Raw genomic sequence first — 23,328 nt, 5'->3', positions numbered from 1 at the left:
GGTTTTTCAATGTGTACTGAGTATAGATCAGCTCATAAGGTGAAATATGTCAACTGAAAAATAGGAATCAAGATCACATGTATTTGTGAAATGGGAACAAGATCTGCAATTTAGGTGTAGTGGTTATTTGTACATCTCTGATTTGTGGGTCCCCGTAAGTGCAGATGATTTAGAGGGTATTTTCCAAAAACGTATTCTTTCTTACACATTGACTTACATTTGAAAGGCCCAAATGCAGCAAATTCCATCTAGTAATAACAAATATCATACTATTCGATGCTCTCACATGTCTTCTGATAAAAAATGGTACCTCACATGTCTGGGTAGGCCTGGTGCGTGCGACAGGAAATGGCTCAAAATGCAACATGGATACAACACATTTTTCCACTCAAATCTGACTCATTCTTTTAAAAGTAGGATGCTGTGGATTTTGGACCCTAGTTCAGCTGGCACCTGGGAAACACCTAGCAAACCTGTGCATTTTTTAAAACCTAGACACTTAGGGGATCCAAGATGGAGTGACTTGCTTAGATCCCATTAAGTTTGTTTTTACCCGCAATGCCCTGCAAACCTCAAACTTTGGCTGAGATCACGTTTTCCTTATATTTCTATGATAGAAAATTCCGCAATTCACACAAATCCACAAAACTTCTACCACCCAGCATTACCCCACTTGTGCTGATAAAAATGCTATCCCACTTATATGAATGGGCCTAGTGGTTATGACAGGAGCAGATCAAACCATGGTCAATGGGAGCCCTTGAGTGGGCACTCCTATCGACCTCGGTTTGATCCATTCCTTTTGCTGGCACTAGGTCCAATCACAGAAGTGGTGCAGTGTTTTTATCAGTACAAGTTGGGCAATGCTGGGTTGTAGGAATTTTGTGGATTACTGTGGATTCCAGAGGATTCCGTTATAGAAATGTGAGGAAAAAGCATGATTTCAGGCAAGGTTTGTAGTTTACAGGACATTGTGGGTAGGAAAAACTCATGGGATTCACACAAGGCACACCACCCTAGAATCCACTAGTTGTCTACTTTAAACAAAATGTCTGTGGCTAGTAGGTTTCCTTGGGTGGATGCCAAACATGGCCTCAAATCCTGCATCCACCCCTATTTCTTATCTTTCCACAGAGTACTTTAGGGATTTTTGTGTGAGGGTCTCCTGACCCACCCACTCAAATTAGGTACTATTTTTATCAGGTGGCTTGGGGGAATGCTGTGTGGTACGAGATGTGTGGCTTCCCACAAATACCAGAATGTTTGTGTGTTTTCGGTCATTTAAGGTTTGCAGGGCATTGTAGGTAAGAAAATGGTGCAGGATACATTTGAAGCACACTACCCAGGACACCCATAGATGTCTGTTTTTCTTAACTGTCAGGGTCTGGTAGGTTTTTCAAGGTGGCAGCCAACGCAAGCCCAAAAAGTGCAGGCCTTCATCATTTCAAGTAGGATGATACTGGGAGCTAGCCAAACTCTCTTGTCCCATATGTAAAATCAACATCCAAAATATTCAAATGTTCTCTTGCTTGCCATTGGGATAGGATACTTTAGTCCACAGGAGAGTAGACCAGACTGTTGTAGGGGTGAGGGTGTGGTCTGATGTTGCATTTAAAAAAATATATATACTGCTGCCATACAGTGGTCTTTCTGACCCCAGGAGGCAGAGCAGGGGTAATTACCCCATCTGGACAGAAAGACTGTTGCCCCATTTACAAGGTGGGAAAGGGGACATGGCCATGCCCATGCGAGGCAGCTCCCACTCCAATATTTAAAAACAATCCTTGCATCTAGAGAGTTAGATTGGGAGTAACTAACCTGATCCCAGCTTCGGGGAAGAGTCTGGGTGAGGGGAGAAGTCAGACAGACCTTTAGTTTGGCTGGGGGGCATAACCATGCCCATGGTGAACAGCCCCCAGCCCTGTATTAAAAAAAAAGTTCACTGGAATCTAATAGGCTTTCTGTCCTCCTGGGGGGGGGGGGGGGGTGGGAGTCAGGGGTATTTACACCCATTTACATGCTGGGGGGACAGAATGACTGTTGCCCCATTTACTTCAGGTGAGGGCAAAGCCATGCCCAAGGCAGGCGACCCCAACCCGTACATTTACAATAAAATAATCCCTGACTTCTAGTAGGATTTCTGCCCCCCCCCCCCCCCCCCCCCCCCCCGGGGGCAGATAGGGGGTAATTACCCCAATCTGCCTCACACCAAGTAAAAATACTTTTTCCCCATTTAATTGTGGTGGGTGCATGGCCATGCCTGTCCGGCCAGCTCCCACACATTTTTTAAAATCCCTGACATCAAGTGGGTTTCTGCCCCAGGGAGACAACAGAACAGGGGTATTCACCCCATCTGTCCTCAGGGGGCAGAAAGACTTTCCCCATTTACTTGGGGCAGGGGCATAGCCATGCCCATGCTGGGAAGCCACCACCCCTACATAAAAAGGGAAAAAAAACATTCCTTGGCTTCTAGTGGATTTCCTCCCCCCTAGGGGCAGATATGGAGTAATAGACCCTTGTCTCATTTAGTTTGGCGGGGGGCAGCCCATCCCTATAGTTAAAAAAAAAAAAAAAAAAACTGGAATTTACTGGGCTTTCTGCCTTCCCCTATGAGGCTGATCTAAGGTAATTACGCCATCTGCCTCCCCCCAATGTGGGGGAAGGGAAGAAAGACTGTTTCCCAATTTATGTGGAGTGGGGGGCAGGGTCATGATCATGCTGGGCAGCCCTAACCACTACAAACCCTTGGTATGAATGCTCCCTTGTGTCTACTGTGCTTTTTGCCTCCCCAGTGGAGTGGGGGCTGAATGAGAGTTATTGCCCCTACCTGCCCCCCTAAATATAAAAATAAAGGGGAGCACAAGCCCTTGCCAAAGAGGCCACTCCCTCTTTCCCTGGAATCTAGTGGGCTGATCCCTCCTTGGGGATTGCTCCTCTTTGGCGATCCTCAAGCAGGGATCCACCGGGTAGGGGTACCATTCTAAAGGGGAGAGTCTTTCCTTTCCAATGATACCTCTCCCATAAGTATCGGGGTCAGGGGGCTGAGATATCCCCGAGCACTGATTCAGTGAAAGTGAAAAGAGCCCTGGGGTAATCGTACTTTCACTTTTGTATGTAATGGCGTCAGCGCGCTCTGCACGCTGATCGTCATTACATAAACATTTTTTTTTTTAAATGTAAAAAAAGCTCAGGCTATTTGGGAAGCTCTTCCCGAGCACCAGAGAGGCCTTCTTAGCCCACCCACACCTATAGGCCTATAGGGTTAAATCAATCATTACTAGAAATATAAAGAAAATTTTAAAAAATATAACAGACTTTTTTTTTTTTTGCGTTATAGTGTAGTGGACCTGTGTGGTCGTTTGTGGAATTCATGATGCACACTTCAGGTAGTCTTCAATAAGCAAGGGAAATACTGCTGGAAATGCTGTTGTAATTGCAGTGGTTCAGCTGTAATTGTAGTTTCTCTGGTGAATTTGTAACGCATCAGTTGAGTTTACTGTGCTTAAGATCATTTAGTGTGGTACATGAGCTAGAATTTTGTAGTGAAACCAAATGTGTTGTGGGGAGATCTGCACATCTGTAATGGTGTAGTAAAACTTGTATAGATGGGAATTAAACTAGAAGTGCTCTCTGGGTAGTGTTACTGTTCTGTTAACATTGTGTTGAGGCGATGGCATTGTCTTGAAGTCGATATGAAGATTCTTTATTTGTTATAGGAGTTATGCGACTGTTTTGGAGTTGGAACTCTTGTTAAATAAGATTTGTGTTGAAAGTGGAGTTGTGCTGATGTTACTGAGCTGGAGCATAGGTTGAGAATTAGAACTGTGGAGTCTTAGTGGATATGTGTTGAAGTTTTGGAGTTTGAGTTACGCTGGAGTTGGGCTAGAGTTGAATTAGATAAACAACTTAAATTAGATCCAAAACAGATAAGGTAAAAGGATCATCCAACATAATCAGAAGTGATCATCATTTATGTTGGTGTCTGCTTTTCTTTTCTTGCTTGGACTGATCCATCATTTAAAAGCATTGGTTTTGAACAATTCCTAGGAGAACACCTATTGATACGTACTTTAAAATCATGCTAAAAAAATCATTTTTTTCCCTTTTTAGGTCGAGCATAGCAGCGCGCATGCGCTGCTTTTCCGACATGTTGGTATGTATCTTGGCTTTTAACAAGGCCCACCTCATGCCCATCACTATCACTCGTTTGTGGGCTTGCCCTTCAAAAATCCTTTGATGACATTGGTAAACGGTTTACTCTTGTCCCTCCTTGGGAAGGTTTTGTTACCGCCTTGGCTATCGCTCCTGTTACATGGCTAATTGCACTTTTGCCAATAGGTTTGACTGAGCAAACTTCTTTTTCCTTTTGTGTCTCTACTTATTGCTGATGCTCATGGCGGCCGTGGTGCTGTGAATCCGCTCACTTATGTGAAACTGTTTTACTTTTGATTTTCAAGTTATGTTGCAAGAAAAATCCGGTTAAGAGTTTACAACGCAAGTAGCTTTAACTTGAGCAAATGCGAGACCTATAGCATTGCAAATGCTTGTTAGCCGTCTGGTATGTCTCAAAAAGAAACTCTCTTTCAGTGAGAAGTACACTGAGAAACTTTTGCAAGGATGTTCTTTTTTAGGATCAGTCCATAACCCGGTAAATAATGTACTAGGTGAATAAACAGATAAATTGAAGAAATTAAATCAAAAACTAATACGCACACAACTCAATAGCCACTTAATGACTCAATCCATACAGTCTACCACAATCCCCGTAGGTCTTCAAGTTATGAACGAGTCAGCTATATTTGGAGATGACCCAAAATATCGGGAGAACTTCAGTTTGTAGCTTCAGTCATTAGATGGTCTTGGGCATTGAAACTGCTTTGGAATATGTAAAAAGATCAGAAAGAGAAATAGCTGACTTGGTTAAAGAAATTCTTAATGATTAGTATTTTAACAATGTTAAAGAGGCCCTTACTGATTTAGAAAAACTGTCCCTGAATTCAAGATCATCACACAACAGACGAAATTGAATAAATTGGCCAAAGACATAAAGAATTATAATAAAAACATCACTTACCTTTATCGAACTGAGGGCTAGTTTCAACAGGATTTGAAGGGGAGGTTCCTTAGTTGGGGACGACAATATTCCCCAAAATTGGTGACTTTTTCAGATACCTCAGCAGCAGATTACTCAGACTCTGAACCAAGCACCAGCACTGCACCACACAGTAGGGCCTTCAATCCTGAAGAGCCGACTTTTTTAGGATCAGATACAAGGAACCAATGGCCACAGGGAAGAGTTGCCATTCACTGGTATTAGGGACAAAGAGGTAGAGGTCGGTGCTGGGGCCAAGGATGGGGGAACTGCCAACACAATATACACAGGAAGAGAGAAATCAGGAGACAGAGATACAAATGGTAGAAAGAATACTGTTGAGTAGCAGGCCAGATGAAGGCCAGTGTTTAATCTGTCCAAACATTCTTTAACAACCAGTGAAAGCACTCTGTTCAAGAAAAGATTGGATTTTCTCCATACTAAGAGACCAGATGCTTTCTTGGTCAAATTGGAATTACAAAGATTTTTCCAGAAGGTAAGACTTAGGATTTTTTTCTGACCAACAGTTATGCTGGAAGTTTTAGTACCACGGGACTACGCTGTGAATCCACATTCAACCCCCTGTTGTATTCTATTCCACTAGTTATAGTCACATAGGTGAAGGCAGTTAGCAGATATGTGGAAAACACTCACAATACACAGGGTATATTAGACACAGTATCTCAGAGTATGACGGACAGGTTTAAAGGACACACACTGAATCAGGAATTTGTGATCAAGTCTGCCGACAAGGGGGTGGAATAGTGATACAGGACAAGGAGTCTTATTGCTCAGAGATGTTGAAACAGTTATCTGTGGAAGAACACTATGTACTAAGCTGAGAAATGACCCCACGGATAAAGTTATATCTTTGATTAGGATGGTCATGGAGAAAGGGTTCAACACTGGATTTCTTTCCAGGCCAGAATAGCAGTTTTTGAATATTTCCTATCCCAGAAGGCCCATGGTGTACACATTAACCAAGAGCCACAAAAATCTCTTTAGGCCTCATGGACGCCCAATTTTTTCAGGGTTTCGTTCTCTTTTGGAACCACTGTGTCAATTTGAGGACATTTTTCTCAAACCTTTTGAACCCCTCACACAGTCCTTTTTTTTTTTTTTTTAGGGACAGTGTGGATCTGATCGGATACAACAAACTGAAGGCATGATGTTTCATGACACCAATTAATTACTGGTGACCATGGATATTCAATCCTTTTAAACAAATATCCCACAGCATTTAGGATTGTTACGACCATCTTAAACACTAGGGAAATAAAGCACTGGGTCCCAACTTGGTTTATAACCCAATTACTGAGCTTGCGCTTAGCAGAAACGTTTTCTAATTCTTGTATACCTTCTACTATCAGAGAAAGGAGGTGGCCATGGGAGCAGGCTTTGGGTCAGATCTAGTGAGCCTAGGTGTGGATGATTATGAAAAGATACATCTTTTTAGCAATCACAATCCTTACAGACACAAGATTGGCTTCTGGTGTTGCTACATAGATGATGTCTTTCGTATTTGGGATGGGAACATCACTGAACTCATGGACTTTGTAGAGTGGGTGAATACCGGCACACCGGATATTCAATTCACTATGGAGAAGAGCAAAACCAGGATTACATTCCTAGACCACACCATCAAGTATCTTGTATACTTCTCTATACAGAAAATCCACTGAAAGGAATACCCTCTTGATGTACTCTAGTCATCACCCTAGGGGTCTGCATGATAATCTGCCATATGGCCAATTCTTGCATGGCCGCGGTGCCCACTCTAGTTGTATGTCGCTTTCTGGATCAATGATGTCATCAAATTGGTCCGTTTTATGGCATGCCAGGGTCCGAGGCACTGGTCGAGCCGCGTGGAGTCGGGTATAGTTAACAACACATTCCAGATATATTTGGGGATTACTTCTACAAGTTTAGGCGAAAAGGTGTGTTGTTATAATGGATTCTCCGACACTAGCTTTGCTTTTCTCAAATTAGAGAGTTTGGATACATCGCTTCATGCAGATCTCAGGTTGGCCTGGATGGATTGTTTTTTGCATCGACACAAGTCATCTTTGGGCATAGTTATACGCAGATTATATTTAGACCGCTTCAGTTACTGGCATTTTGAAGTACACATGTGGAGGCATGGTTTGTATCAGCAATACATTCTAGAACAAGTGTGGTGCAATGGATTTTGTCCTAGATTAGATTACCAGCATGTGTGTGATGACACACTGTTTTATTGGGTATCTCCACTACAGAGTGCATGGTTTGACTTAGGTGCGTGACAACACTAAGACCCTTGTTTGCAGGGCTTATAAATTTCCAGTGTATCGACTGATTATTGCATGTATGTGCCTCAGTTTCTAAAACTATACTCACATGTGGAGTGTGGTTGTAATAACCATCTGTGTGTTGTAGCCTTTTGTACCGCTGGTGACTCCTGTGGTGTTCTTGCTTCTCTGCACATTGCAGCATGCCATTTGTTGTCACATGCATCTATACTTTAGGTGGACCTCCTCGCTATTTGCTTTACATTACCAGTATTTTAAAGCATCTTGTATATTGAGTACAATGGTTTTTTTCATTTAGACTGCCGTTGGGATCCAGACTGGTCTGGGTAGGTAAGACTATTCATGTCTTTAGTCTTGGCAAAGAAATGGTTTATGGAACAGGGTATGACTGACCATCAATGTAATTTACCTTGTAGGTCACTACCGGTCCATTGTCCTGAAGATTACCCTGTATGATTCATTGTGAGGGAGGGCGGGGGGGTCAAAATGACGACTTTCAGTGGGTCCACCCATAACTTTAGATGCTGGATTTTCAAACCCAAAATGCCCATATCAATGAGTTTGTTATTGATGTAGTCATGTGTCCTCTGGACGGGGACCCAATGCACATACTGTAAATACTTAATTCATGTTAGTTTTGTTATATGGCTCCCTGTATTGCACCTGCACTGCACCATCACTTGGACCACCTACTTCTGATTATGTTGGATGATTAGTCTACTAGATTAACTATTTTGGATTGAATATAAATTGCTTATCATCATTATGTTGGTGTTTGCTTTTCATTTTTTGTTTAGATTGATCCATGTTTTAAAAGTATTTATCGATTCCTAAAACACCCATACATTCTTAAAAACCCTTGTTCTTGGGAACACAGGGTGCCCTGTTTTTGTGAGAGTTGAATTAGAAACAGTGCTGTAGGTTTCAAGGAGCTGATATGCTTCTGCAGCTGCTTTGGTATTTGGTTGTGGATGGATTGGCATTCATTTGTGAAAAGGAAACTGTGGTGTTTATATGCGAGTAATGTTCCAGTGGTTGAGTTAGAGTGACAGAGCGGCAGCTGCTTTGAAATGAAAGCTCTGTAGTTATATTGAAGACGTTTCTGAATAAGAATTTCATTTGAGTTGTTGAGATGGAGTTGAAATTGGGTAAGGACTTCTCTGCAATTTTAATGGAGTATTCATAAATTTGTGCTTGAATTCTGGTTGTGTTATGTAACTGTATTGCAGTTGAGCATCTGGAGTTGTGTAGGTGTGGTTCTTTGAAGTTAGTTTTCTTTAAGGTGAACCAGTATCCAGGGTGTGTCAGGTCGTGTCTCAGAGGTCAACAGGTAATACGAATTTAAAGACAGAATGAAAGGGTGAGAAGGATACACAGAAAATAAAAATATGGAGATGAAGTAGTTTAACTGTATATTTGGTACAACTGGAACTCATTTGGAGTTGCTTTGTAGCCAGAGTTACTGAGGTTTTGAGGTTGTGTTTTACTTTGTAACTGGATTTGTTTTATTTCGAGTTGTTTTAGTTGCATAGTTGAGGCAATATTTTTGGTTTTGGTGATGGGAACCGTGCTGCTAGCATCATATACTAGGAATCTAGAGGAGGCAGGACCCTGCTTCTGCAGGCAGGTCGCTCCCCGCTCTGCCATCCGCACCACCTCCACTCCGCATTTTGTTTTCCTCCTTGTTTCCCCGCCGCTGCGTCCCCTGCGGCCCCTCCCACCTCCCCCCACCTTCTCACCGTTTCTTTTGCCTGCTTTTTCCCACCGCTGCGTCCCCTGCGGACCCTCCCCCCTCCTTCTCACTGTTTCTTTTGCCTGCCTTTTCCCGCCGCTGCATCCCCTGCGGCCCCTCCTACCTCCCCCTCCTTCTCACTGTTTCTTTTGCCTGCTTTTTCCCACCACTGTGTCCCTTGAGGCCCCACCCCCCAGCCCTCTCATTCGTCAGGCCCTCCTACCTCCCAGCTGCCACTCCCACCCTCCCCTCCTCTTATGGCAGCCGCGGCACGGCTGCGCCACTGGCGCACCAAAGGCAAGCCTGTCTGCGCCCGTCTGCACCTGGACCGCGCCCAGCGCCAGAACCCCTGGACCCGGCAACAGCCACCCCATCAGCATTCGCTATAACGCAGACATCCTCCGTGCACTCAACACCAGCCGAGACACCACCTGCTTCCAGGCCTCTCCAAAGAGCACACACGGACCCTTCTCCTGCCACAACTGCTGCTTTACCTGCAACAGAGCCCACGAACCTCCCAAGATCAAGACCAACCACCTCCGTTGCATACTCCTCAACACCCATTTAGCACGCAAGCACGCCATTCGAAGTCTGGGACCTGCTCGACTCCACCTCCCCGGACGTGGGCTTTCTAACCGAAACTTGGTGGAATGACTCCTCAGCACCCACCATAGCCATCCCAAACGGATACAATGTCGCTCGCCGAGACCGCACCAACAGAACCGGAGGAGGCCTAGCCATCGTCCACAAAGCCACCCTCAAAGTCAAAGCCACCCTCGAAGTCAAAACCACCCTGGACGACTCCTTCACTTCCAAGTCCGCACCGACCCCAACACCACGCTCAGAGGAACCTTCATCTATAGACCCCCAGGGCACCTTTCAGCAACACCATCGCCGACCTGGCCAGCACCCACGCACTCGCCTCCACGGACTACATACTCCACGGGGACCTGAACTTCCTCCTCAAAAACAACAATGACACCAACTCCACCACCCTCACCTAAAACCTCGCCAACCTCGGCTTCACACAGCTCGTCAACACACCCACCCACACAGCCGGTCACACCCTTGACCCCATCTTCTCCACAAGCAACCACGTCACCTTCAACCATACCACCGAACTCTACTGGACCGACCACCACCCGCATCCACTTCACCTTCAAGAAGCAGACAGAACCCCACCTCACCGAACAACCACCCCCCCCCGACGATGGGGCAAAGTCACTGAACTTCAACTAACCAACGCCCTAGCCCAGAAACCGCCCGTCAACCCCACCGACCCTGACATCGGCGCACACAACCTCAAGCTATGGCTCAACGACTGCGCCGACCGCCTTGCTCCACTCAGAAAACCCTCCAACAACCACATCAACAAAAAAGCCACCTGGTTCACCGACGACCTCCAAGCCTCCAAACGCCACTGCTGAAAACTCAAGCAAATATGGCTACTCGAACGCACTCCAGACAACCACTCAAGGATGCCACACGCAAACACCACCAACTCATCAGGCTAGCAAAAAGATCCTCCTTCAAAACCCGCCTAGAAAACAACGCCCACGACTGCAAAGAACTTTTCAGCATCGTAAAAGAACTCTCCAACCCAAACGCCACAGTCAACGACATCACCCCCTCCCAAGAACTATGCGACGCCCTAACAACCGCCTTCCATCGAAAAATCACGGACATCCACGACAGCTTCAACTCCCCTCACACTCTGGACGCTCCTACCCCACCCACCACGAACTCCACCCGCTCCAGCCGACTGACCTCCTGGACCAGCATCAGCGACGACGAAACCCGCAAGACCATGAACTCCATCCACTCCGGATCACCATCAGACCCCTGCCCACACCACATCTTTAACAAAGCAGACACAGCCAGCGCACCACACCTACGGAAAGCCATCAACGTCTCCTTCGAAACTGCAAGATTCCCGGAAAGCTGGAAACACGCCGAAATCAACGCCCTTCTCAAGAAACCAAAGGCGGACCCCAAGGACCTGAAAAACTTCCAGCCCATCTCTCTGCTCCCTTTCCCGGCAAAGGTCATCGAGAAAATCGTCAACACTCAGCTCACTCGGTACCTCGAAGACAACAACATCCTCGACCCCTCCCAGTCCGGCTTCAGATGCAACCACAGCACCGAAACCGCCCTCTTCGCCACCACAGACGACATCAGAAGCCACCTCAACAATGGAGAAACATCAGCCCTCATCCTCCTAGACCTATCAGCTGCCTTTGACACCGTCTGTCACCACACCCTTAAATCCCACCTCCACGCAGCAGGAATCCAGGACCAGGCCCTCGAATGGACCGCATCCTTCCTCGCCGGCAGAACCCAAAGAGTCCGCCTCCCTGTACCAATCCAAAGCCTTCAACATCATCTGCGGCGTACCCCAGGGCTCATCCCTCAGCCTGACGCTGTTCAACATCTACATGGCCCCCCTCGCACAAGTGGCCCGTCAGCACAACCTCAACATCATCTCCTATGCCGACAACACCCAACTCATCCTCTCCCTCACCGAGGACCCGCACACCGCCAAAACCATCCTCCACGAGGGACTAAAAGCCATAGCCGACTGGATGAGAGACAGCCGGCTAAAACTGAACTCGGACAAAACAGAGGTCCTCATCCTTGGACTCACTCCCTCCGCCTGGGACAACTCATGGTGGCCGACCACACTGGGTCCCCCACCGACACCCACAGACAGTGCACGAAACCTCGGCTTCACCCTCGACTCCTCACTCTCCATGTCAAAGCAGGTCAGCGCCATCTCCTCCTCCTGCTACAACACCCTCTGCATGCTCTGCAGAGTTTACAAATGGATCCCAACAGAAACAAGAAAAACAGTAACCCAGGCCCTCGTCAGCAGCAGACTCGACTACGGCAACGCCCTCTACACCGGTATCCCATCCAAACTCCTACAACACCTCCAACGCATCCAAAACACCACCGCCCGACTCATCCTCAACATCCCTCGCCACTGCCACATCACCCCCCACCTAAGAGACCCCCCCCCCCCAGCGCCTTGAAACCCTCACGGGTATGTAGTGCGCTTTACAAATTGATTGATTGATTGATTGATTAAGGAAATCAAATGTCTTCAACTAATAAATTATTCCCCAGTACCATATAATGTGACAGCAGATGCACACAGACAAAACCTACAGCATGTGTACTATTTTTATATTGGCAGCATTTTGAATAGTTGATGCTTACTCTGACACCCTAAAACAGTTTAAACTAAAATGGGTCTAAAGCATTTTTAAGGAAATAAGTGCATGCGTACCTGTATACTTTGACGGTCCCTTTTGGGTTCTGTGATGCCTTCTCCTCCACCAAGTTAGATTTATACCTAGGTTAAGATGTTTCAAACGTTAAACTGAACTATTTTATAGTATCCCCACAATTCATAATTTCTAAAGGTCCCTTACTATTCTCTGGCATTGCATCAATGAGTAACTATATCAACAGAACAGAAATTATAACTACATCAATTTAGAAATGCATAATAAAATTAAATTTAGAGTAATTTAATTAAGTGAAGAGTTAGTATAAAATGTATTAAAAGTAGAGGGTAAGGCTTACTAATATAATTTAATTACGGGTTAGTGTTTTAGTTGGATTAAGAATACTTTTTAACAGTTTAAAATATTTAAAATTACTAAGTGTCAAGGATAACATTATATTCAAAATCATTATGTAATCAAAAAGGATTTACCATTAATTAATGGTTATGGTTAGCAGTAGGCCATGCATAATTATTTGATTTATCAGAATTAAAATTGAATACTCCAAACATGCAAAACCCAAGATAATGGTAGCTGGTGTCATTTCCCAGCAACAGTGTTGAGTTCGGTTAAAGGTGTCACACAAATTAACACTACAAAAAGATTTACTATACTATCACCCTAATAACTCAACCCTGCACGTGGAGCTGTAAAACCAAGCAATATTGGAAGCGATCCTCTGCAAACATCTGCATTTCTGGTGTTGGCTGCCGTATACAGAACAGTCTTTTTCTTTACCAATGCAGTACAGTACCTCCACAGATAGACACCTCAGACCATGCCATCACCCTCTTCTCGCAGGAGTCCTTAAAGCAGCTACAAAAGCATTTTAGGTGAGCAATTTGTGCAGGCTGTAGTACTTACTTATTGTGCTGGAACATTTCAAGTGCCACTTTGGCATCCACTTCCAATGGCTCAAAGGGGTGATCTTTATGAATTAGCTTCAGAACATCTTTTGTAAATGAGTGAAGGTTTCCCTGAAATCAAAAAGCAAACTATGGGTAAAGCAGTCGATCTGTCAAAGAAAGAAGTAGACATGACATGATGTAGTACCTCACATGCATTGCCCATAGTGACACAAAATAGTGCACAGAAAATATCAGTCAGCAACTATCAAGACTACTGTGTATTTAAATTACAAATTGTGAACTTAAAAACCTCCAGGGCAGCAGGGCAGGTAATACCAGTGGTACGTTTGAACAGGGCATTTGATTAATTTCTAAAACTAATGAAAGTTAGCATTTCAAGTATTAATATATTTTTGAAACATTATGCCCACACAGCAATGGCGGTCTGCCACCTGTAGGTGCTCTTGAAGAAGCACTGACCAGGGTGCTGGTCACATGCTTGACTGTTATGTAATATATATAGAATACTTTGACCCATTCATATTAATCACCTTGAACAGACAAGCTACAGTTACACATTCAAGGGGCAAGGAAATTCAATACACTGCTTACTTACTTGTAGGTTGGGTTGTCAAAAACATTTCTCAAAAGGGTGTAGCTCAGATCTTCTCTAACAATTGTCACTGTTACTCCCAGACGTATAATTACAGCTCAAAATCTACTCTGAAGTTATACTACAACACACAATAAACTGCACCAGTTGTGCCTAAACTAGGGAAGACATGTAGGAGTCGCATTGACCTCACAACTCTCATTAACTGCAGGCTGCACCTCTCTCCCTATTGGTATACAGCAACATGGCTCACATGATCTCAGTGTCAGCATCTGCTACATTTTCAAAGTTTAGATGCAGATTGGAAATGACAAGGTAACTACGGGAAAACGATTTCAAGGAGAAATTACCAACCATCTCTGCTTGTAAATTAAAGAGAAATTAGACAATCATGCACAAATATGTGGAAATGCAGGCTTAATGTGCAAAATCCCTATTTTATTGGATTTCAATGAGCAACTTTAGGGCCAGGAAGCAATTTTCTACTCCGTATTTTTGAACCCGAGAAAATACAAACTTTTACAAAAGAGTAAACCAATGCCATATCCTTAAATGACATTTGCAGTTTGCAAATGTGGTGCTGCTTTTGATCTATGATTAAAAAGCACACATCGCAAACCAGATACTCATTTTTTTCAACAGTGTGAGTGCTGAAGTAGTAATTGTTAACACAATCACAATGGATCACCCGGAATGCTACGCCACCACCCAGGCATCAAAACCACACTTTTGGTAAGTGAACACATGTGGACTACACAACGATAAATAGTGTAGATTAATTTAGCTACCAATGACAAAATCAGAGAAACTCTACAGGATTGTGAGATAGGAAAAATAAATAAAAAGAAGTGTAAAGAAATGGCTCCCTGTTGCAGTTACCCCCCACTTTTTGCCTGATACTGATGCTGACTTGACTGAGAAGTGTGCTGGGACCCTGCTAACCAGGCCCCAGCACCAGTGTTCTTTCACCTAAAATGTACCATTGTCTCCACAATTGGCACAACCCTGGCACCCAGGTAAGTCCCTTGTAACTGGTACCCCTGGTACCAAGGGCCCTGATGCCAGGGAAGGTCTCTAAGGGCTGCAGCATGTCTTATGCCACCCTAGGGACCCCTCACTCAGCACAGACACACTGCTTGCCAGCTTGTGTGTGCTGGTGGGGAGAAAATGACTAAGTCGACATGGCACTCCCCTGAGGGTGCCATGCCAACCTCACACTGCTTGTGGCATAGGTAAGTCACCCCTCTAGCAGGCCTTACAGCCCTAAGGCAGGGTGCACTGTACCACAGGTGAGGGCATATGTGCATGAGCACTATGCCCCTACAGTGTCTAAGCAAAACCTTAGATATTGTAAGTGCAGGGTAGCCATAAGAGAATATGGTCTGGGAGTCTGTCAAAAACGAACTCCACAGCTCCATAATGGCTACACTGAATACTGGGAAGTTTGGTACCAAACTTCTCAGAATAATAAACCCACACAAATGCCAGTGTTGGATTTATTAAAAAATGCACACAGAGGGCATCTTAGAGATGTCCCCTGTATTTTACCCAATTGTTCAGTGCAGGACTGACTGGTCTCTGCCAGCCTGCTGCTGAGAGACGAGTTTCGGACCCCATGCGGTGAGAGCCTTTGTGCTCTCTGAGGACAGAAACAAAGCCTGCTCTGGGTGGAGGTGCTTCACACCTCCCCCCTGCAGGAACTGTAACACCTAGCAGGGAGCTTCAAAGGCTCAAGCTTCGTGTTACAATGCCCCAGGGCACTCCAGCTAGTGGAGATGCCCGCCCCCTGGACACAGCCCCCACTTTTGGCGGCAAGTCCAGGAGAGATAATGAGAAAAACAAGGAGGAGACACTGGCCAGTCAGGACAGCCCCTAAGGTGTCCTGAGCTGAGGTGACTCTGACTTTTAGAAATCCTCCATCTTGCAGATGGAGGATTCCCCCAATAGGGATAGGAATGTGACCCCCCTCCCCTTGGGAGGAGGCACACAGAGGATGTACCCACCCTCAGGGCTAGTAGCCATTGGCTACTAACCCCCCAGACCTAAACACGCCCCTAAATTTAGTATTTAAGGGCTTCCCTGAACCTAAGAATTTAGATTCCTGAAACTACAAGAAGAAGAGGACTGCTGAGCTGAAAGACCCCTGCAGAAGAAGAAAAGAAGACACCAACTGCTTTGGCCCCAGACCTACCGGCCTGTCTCCTGCCTTCTAAAGAAACCTGCTCTAGCGACGCTTTCCCCAGGACCAGCGACCTCTGAATCCTCAGAGGACTGCCCTGCTTCAAGAAAGACCAGAAACTCCTGAGGACAGCGGCCCTGCTCCAAAAAAGACTGCAACTTTGTTACAGAGGAGCAGATTTAAAGACCCTGCAAATCCCCGCAAGAAGCGTGAGACTTGCAACACTGCACCCGGCGACCCCGACTCGACTGGTGGAGAACCAACACCTCAGGGAGGACCCTCCGGCGACTCCGAGACTGTGAGTAACCAAAGTTGTCCCCCCTGAGCCCCCACAGCGACGCCTGCAGAGGGAATCCCCAGGCTCCCCCTGACCGCGACTGCCTGACTCTAAAATCCCAGCGGCTGGAAAAGACCCTGCACCCGCAACCCCCAGCACCTGAAGGATCGGAACTCCAGTGCAGGAGTGACCCCCAGGAGGCCCTCTCCCTTGCCCAGGTGGTGGCTACCCCGAGGAGCCCCCCCCCTTGCCTGCCTGCACCACTGAAGAGACCCCTTGGTCTCTCATTGAAAACCATTGAAAACCCGACACGTGTTTGCACACTGCACCCGGCCGCCCCCGTGCTGCTGAGGGTGTACTTTTTGTGCTGACTTGTGTTCCCCCCCGGTGCCCTACACAACCCCCCTGGTCTGCCCTCCGAAGACGCGGGTACTTACCTGCTGGCAGACCGGAACCGGGCCCCCCCTTCTCTCCATTGAAGCCTATGTGTTTTGGGCACCTCTTTGACCTCTGCACCTGACCGGCCCTGAGCTGCTGGTGTGGTAACTTTGGGGTTGCTCTGAACCCCCAACGGTGGGCTACCTTGGACCCAAAACTGAACCCTGTAGGTGGGTTACTTACCTGCAAAAACTAACAATACTTTACCTCCCCCAGGAACTGTGAAAATTGCACTAAGTGTCCACTTTTAAAACAGCTATTTGTGTTTTATGTGAAAAGTATATATGCTACTGTAATTATTCAAAGTTCCTAAAGTACTTACCTGCAATACCTTTCAAATGAGATATTACATGTAGAATCTGAACCTGTGGTTCTTAAAATAAACTAAGAAAATATATTTTTCTATAACAAAACCTATTGGCTGGATTTGTCTCTGAGTGTGTGTTCCTCATTTATTGCCTGTGTGTATGTACAACAAATGCTTAATACTACTCCTTTGATAAGCCTACTGCTCGACCACACTACCACAAAATAGATCATTAGTATTGTCTCTTTTTGCCACTATCTTACCTCTAAGGGGAACCCTTGGACTCTGTGCATACTATTCCTTACTTTGAAATAGTGCATACAGAGCCAACTTCCTACAATTGCAAAATCGAGATTACTTTAAAAATTCTGTGATTTTTACAAAAACTCACAAAATCTAAATAAAAATTAACTTTCTTCAACTCTGCGCTGCCAGGATGCCAATAAGAGCAGGGTGGACAGGAGATAGATGTTTTCTTCCTCCCTCTACAGCTGTGTGACCTATGATGCCACTATGAGCATCCTCTGGAGATAAAGTCCAACTCCAGGAAGCTCATGTCTCCAGCAAAGTCAAAAACAAAAAACTGCAGATGATACATAAAGTCCCAGCCTCATTTGGCAGGCATTCGTCTTTTCTTTACTATCGTCCTATGGTCCTTACTGCTCCAGGACCTCCCTTGTCCCTGTTGCACCCATTTTCTTCACCCCCCTAGAACCTGTTCTCCTAACTTTAGCACACACTGTATGCTTATTGACCTCTATTATTAAGGGAAAGAATTAAAGGGCTTACCCAGCCTTTTTAAAAGGTGGCTGCTGTAATGTGAGTTGGGGGGGGGGGGGGGGGGGGGGGAGTACACCTTAAACTGGGAAAATGTGGAAACGTTCTGTGCTCTAGTCAAATTTATAAATTTGGCCACCAAACTGTTGGTTGAAAACAGGAAGAAGGTCCCTGTTTCAACAGCCTTGCCATTTAGTGACTGTTTTTTTATTGGAAGAACTATCAGTAACATATGTGATATCTAGACATTAATCAAAAATAGGTTTAATTTCAGACTGGGTTCCTTGTTTCAAGAATAGGCATTTCACACTGAATGGTCTAGAGACACATACACTCTACCTAATGGCTAATCTTTAAGGTCATACTATTTTATTGAAGCATTGCCCCTAAAAGAAAAGTAAGATTTTTACATCACATTTATGGATGATTTATCTGTTTTTTTTGTTTCTATTTTAATAGTTTGCTTGTCTTGTAATTATACGTACTGTATCAATGTGCTCTTCATTCATGGTTTTTATACTTCCATACCCAAGGACACTCTTTATCTTGCCTGCTTCCCCTGTGAAAGCAGTTCTTCCTCTGCCCTAGTGAAGACTGTCCCACCCCATCTCCGTTTTCCAATTTACCTCTCCCTGTCACATTAGTTTTCATGCACCACTCAACAGCATCCTATCTCCTGTGGTGGCAGCCGGTACCTCCACCTTCCCTCCCCCAACCCGTCATTGGCACATCATCCTACATTACTTTCCCAAAATACATGGTGCCGGAGCGAGCTCTTACTGAAGCCTTCTCTCATCATAAATTAGGACGTCAGGCAGATTGAGGGGGCTACATCTCCCTGCAGCACCATTTACTTTACGCAGTGGAATTGATGGTGTGAAGCAAGATGGCAGGGTGGTGTGAGAGAGCGTGTAACTTTTGAATTGAAATCAGCACTCTCCCTGGCACTAATCCTCATTCTTCTCAGCTTCCCCCTGAAGTGAGGAGTGGTGCCGCTTTGCTGGCTCTGAATCTAGCAATACAATATTTTTGTGCCAGGTTCATTTTGTGCCAATCAGAATAATACCAGTCATACAAATAATAATGTATCACAGAGGAAGCTGTGTGTTCATTGCACCTAAGGAAGTGGTAAGGAAAACATCCCTCACAACCTGTGCACCTGACATCCCCAATAATATTTTTCCTACATCCTTGATGTTCTCCCAGTGATTTTTATTTTTGATAGCAGTTTTAGATGCCCACGATTTCTACAGATTTTATTTTATTTATTTCGAACTGTTAGCTGCAAGGTATATCTATGATTTTCGAGGCTTTCAAACTTTAAATGCAAATGTATAAAATACTCTTATAACTCTCCTTATAGATCCAGAGAAACAAAGAAAAGTTACCATAAGTAAATTAAACAGTTACTTACCTTTGGTAACACCTTTTTTCGTGGATAGTCTATCTAACCACAGATTACTTTATCCCCAGGAGCCAGACTGGATACATAAGACTTGTAATCATAGTACCTGAGTGCCAACAAGTGACGCTGTGTGTCTGTTTCAGCTGTGCTCGGTGCTGCAAGTGACGACTGAAAGGCAAAAGGCGCCACCCAGATGCACTGACATCAGCTTCTTTCTGGACACTGCGCCCTCAGACAATGTTGCGCCCTCAGACAATGTGCCAATGTGCCTCTTGTCATTGAGCAGATCTCTAGCTTGAGACCTTTTCAAATGGAAAAGAGTCCATTCCAAAGAATGGGGAGGTAGGGGAAGTGATGAGGATTCTGTGGCAAGATAGAGTGTTCACCAGAAAAAGCATTATCGAAAGTAACTTGGTTGTTCTTCTGATGCATACGCCTCCCCTTTGGAATATACACAAAGCAGTACCTCCCTAAGCGAGTGTCAGTGGAATGACTCAGACCAAAAAGTACGGTAGACCGAACAACCAAAATACCATTTCCATCTCACCTTGCTGTCAATGCAGTAGTGCTTTGTGAATGTGCGGATTGATACCCACATAGCAGCTTGACATATATCCAGGACAGGTATGTCACGTGCCAGTGCAGTAGCCGCAGCCTTGGTTCTGGTGCAGTGAGCCCTTAATATCTCATGGGGGTGCTTCTTGGCCTGTGTGTGGTAGATCTTGATGTAGAGGACTATCCCCCCGGGATAATGTCCTCTCCTGGACTGCCTTCCCTTTCGGAGTCCCAGAGAAAAAAAAAAAAAAAAAGGAGTTGACTGTCCACCTGATGGGCTATAGTGTGATTGATGTAAACGCTCTACGCTCTACTGGGGTCCAAACAATGGAGTCTACTCCTCTTTCGGGGGGTGAAGTGGGGCAAAGGATGCTGGGATAGTGTTAGGCAAAATGACATGAAAGGGAGCAGGCCTTTGGTAGAAAAAACTATTTAGTCCATAGCACCAATTTGTCCAGAAAAGTGGTGATGTAGGGCTCTGTATGAAAGAGCTTGAAGCTCACCCATGCAACGAACTGAGGTGACAGCACTGAGAAAACGGTCTTCAGGGTAAGGAGATACAGGGGAAAGCCCTGCGGCATCATGAAAGGCTTCAGGGGAAACATGTTGGACTAAACCTTTGAGGAAACACATCACAGATGGTGATTTGAACAAGGGCTACTGGTCCCATAACCGCACCCAGTTCTGATCTCTGAGTGCACTCTCTGTGACTCCACTGTCCAAAAGAGGCTACTTTATCAGCTAAGTGGATACGTTGTCCTCCAAAAGCTGCTGTGATGAGGGTGGAAGATGAGGCAGGAGAGAAAGGAATGGCAGGGAATTTTCTTGCTGGACTATTTGCATAGGCTTGCCACCCATGGAGAAAATGACTGCTCTTACCACCCATGGGTGCTTGTGTGCCGCTCACGGCAAAATAAAGTGGCTTGGAGACTGCTACCAGAAGGCTTAGGACTGGAAGGCTTGCTGTCCCTGCAGGTCTGGACACTGTCTGCTAGATCCCCTGTCAGACCCTGAAAGAACTGCAGGTGTGGAAAGACCGGCGGAACGTACAGTAGCTCTACTCTTTTTAAAGCACTCGAAGATGAAGTAGGCCTGCTTGCGAAAGAGGGGAAGAGACATCAAAAGCATGAATGACATTTGAACGCCTATGGACCTCATCCACGGGTAGCACCAGAGCACTACTCCCCAGTTTCAAACGTTCTTGCTAAGTAGTGAGTTGTATCCAGAACGAGAATAGAGGAAGACAAATTATTCTTCCCAAATGTGTCAATTCTTTTCGACTCTTGTCTACAGGAAAAATAGAATTGATGCTAACCCTGCTTACGGAAACCTGTAGTACCAGGCTCTCAGAAATGGGGTTTTGTTTTAGGAAGTCAGTCATCTGGAACGGATCTGTGATTATATGCCACAGATCTGTTTATGGGTGGGAAAGAGCAGGGTTTGGTCCAATTCAGAGGGAGACTTAATGAAGTAAAACAGCACATTAAGAACGTTTAATGACCGCATGTTACATTTTCCATGTAACCAATGGCCAAACCTTCCCTATAAGCATTGAGACTTAGATGAAGCAGTTAAGACACCCCCAACAGTCAAAACCTTGGGTTACATATTTGACCACTATCAATATAGATTTAGGCACCAAACTCCCCTTGGTAGTATTTTAAGATTTTTAGATCATTAATGTTTAGCTGTCCTTACCAGGGCAATTACCATGGGCAATAAAACATTGGTTGCTGCAGACGTCTGAAGAGCAAAGCTAGAGATTGGAACCTCACTAAGCCTTTTGAAGTATGTTTTCTCTTAAAGACTCAGATGCAATTAAACAAAGGCCAAGCAAACAATACTTACAACCACATACTTGTGTTTCTATCAACCATATTTGTATTTACATACATTTAGATGCATATTGAAAGTATATTGTAACGTACTCAAATACCGGCAACAAATGTTGAAATGTCATGAAACTAGAGATGCTACAAAGGGTAAAAAAAGAAACCTATCAACATTATTCAACTTTGCTATCATTTTAATTTATTGGCTTTTAAGTTGGAATGGACATAAATCTGTATAGCTGTTAAAATCTTGAGCAGTAACGTATAGTAGTTATTTTGAACTCAGCAATTTTCCCTGTTAACTATTTTGTTTTAACTTTATAATAAATAATTTTTACATTATTTCCATAACACATTTTGATATCAAACGCTATTTTATTCAATGTTGAGTTTTATTGCATTAGATATGTTAGACTATGGCGGTCATTCTGACCGTGGCGGTCAGAATGCCAATGGGAGCACCGCCAGCCTGTTGGCGGTGATTCCGCCGCACTCCGCCATGGCGGTCATTTACCGCCAAGGTCAGAATGACCCCCTATATTATGGCAGCAGACATTCCTCTGTATTATCGGTCTATCCTAATGTTTAAGATAATATGGGGGCCGTGCCACTCATTGGCATCCAACTGTTAATCAGAAGTCCACTAATCAGACTAACTTCACTTCTATAGTGCATGTCATGGAATAAAATTATCTTTGTACATTAAAAGAATATATTGGTACGAATTACAATGTGTAATAAACATTTAAGTGCATTATAATTAACTAGAACCCTAATGCTGCAGAGTTTAGAGGTTCACGAATTAACAACTTGATTATAATTAAACAATATCTTGTACACCCTATGAAATAGGTATCTCAAACAATTATACCTGACCCACTAAGAAATGATATTGAAGGTTGACAATGGTAAAAGGGACGAGGCAGCGGATGTTGTAAAGGGGAGAGCTGCTTGTGTGGCTAAGAGAGATGACAGAATTAAACATGGATAGAGATAGGAAGATAACCCAATTTGATAACGGATAGTCTGAAGTTATCTTATTGTTGGTGCTGGTGGTCTCATACTAATCCATATACATATGTTGAATCTGGGGAGCAAAGGCGTTATCTGTAAACGTATTCATTGATGAGATGAGCATAAGGTACAAATCCTGCTCAGTTAGCAGCCTCTTTCTGAAAACAGAGGGTAGGCCAGTGCAGGGCAAAATTTATTTTTTGTATTCTCAAAACCCTGTGAAGAATTTTGCCAGCAAGTATCTATTTAGTCAGCACACCATCTACAATATGTCACACCAAGCCAGCAATGTGATCCATCAGTTTCTTTATGGCTTGAAATCTAAGGAACTAGCCAGCCCATCAGCATTCACTTTTGACACATAACTAATCAATTCCACTATATATAGAAGATGTGAGAAAGTGATCGAGGTCCACCACATGTAATAATGACACTATCTTGTTAGGTCCAGTTAAAGGTTTCAGTAATTTAAATCAGAGCTCAATCCTTGATAGCTATGGACAGGGCAGACAGGCCAACATACAAAAATGTATAGAGTTTTTAAAAGTGCCAAAACATTTCAAAAGTCAAAAACACAACAAAATAAAAATCCTCCTCCAATGTATAAAAATAGTGAATAATCTAACAAACAATGGTTTAAAGCTACTAAAAATCTAATCAGGAGAGCCGGAGATATACATT

The 23,328-nt window shown here is 44.5% G+C and overlaps 1 protein-coding gene across 1 annotated transcript in view; it reads right to left on the bottom strand.

Annotated features, from left to right (window-relative positions):
• Positions 1-23,328, bottom strand: part of MRPL39 (mitochondrial ribosomal protein L39) — a 130,397-nt gene that overhangs the window by 40,058 nt on the left and 67,011 nt on the right. Inside the window, exons 6-7 of the mRNA XM_069204091.1 lie at positions 13,267-13,379; positions 12,402-12,467 (exon numbers count right to left, since the gene is read on the bottom strand). Coding sequence (XP_069060192.1) covers positions 12,402-12,467; positions 13,267-13,379 — 179 coding nt within the window. The remainder of the gene's footprint in view (positions 1-12,401; positions 12,468-13,266; positions 13,380-23,328) is intronic.

The sequence above is a fragment of the Pleurodeles waltl genome, chromosome 8 (genome assembly GCF_031143425.1).
Source record: "Pleurodeles waltl isolate 20211129_DDA chromosome 8, aPleWal1.hap1.20221129, whole genome shotgun sequence".
In the NCBI taxonomy this organism is placed as follows: domain Eukaryota; kingdom Metazoa; phylum Chordata; class Amphibia; order Caudata; family Salamandridae; genus Pleurodeles; species Pleurodeles waltl.
Note: the sequence above shows the minus strand (reverse complement) of the source record. Positions and strands in the feature narration are given on the sequence as shown.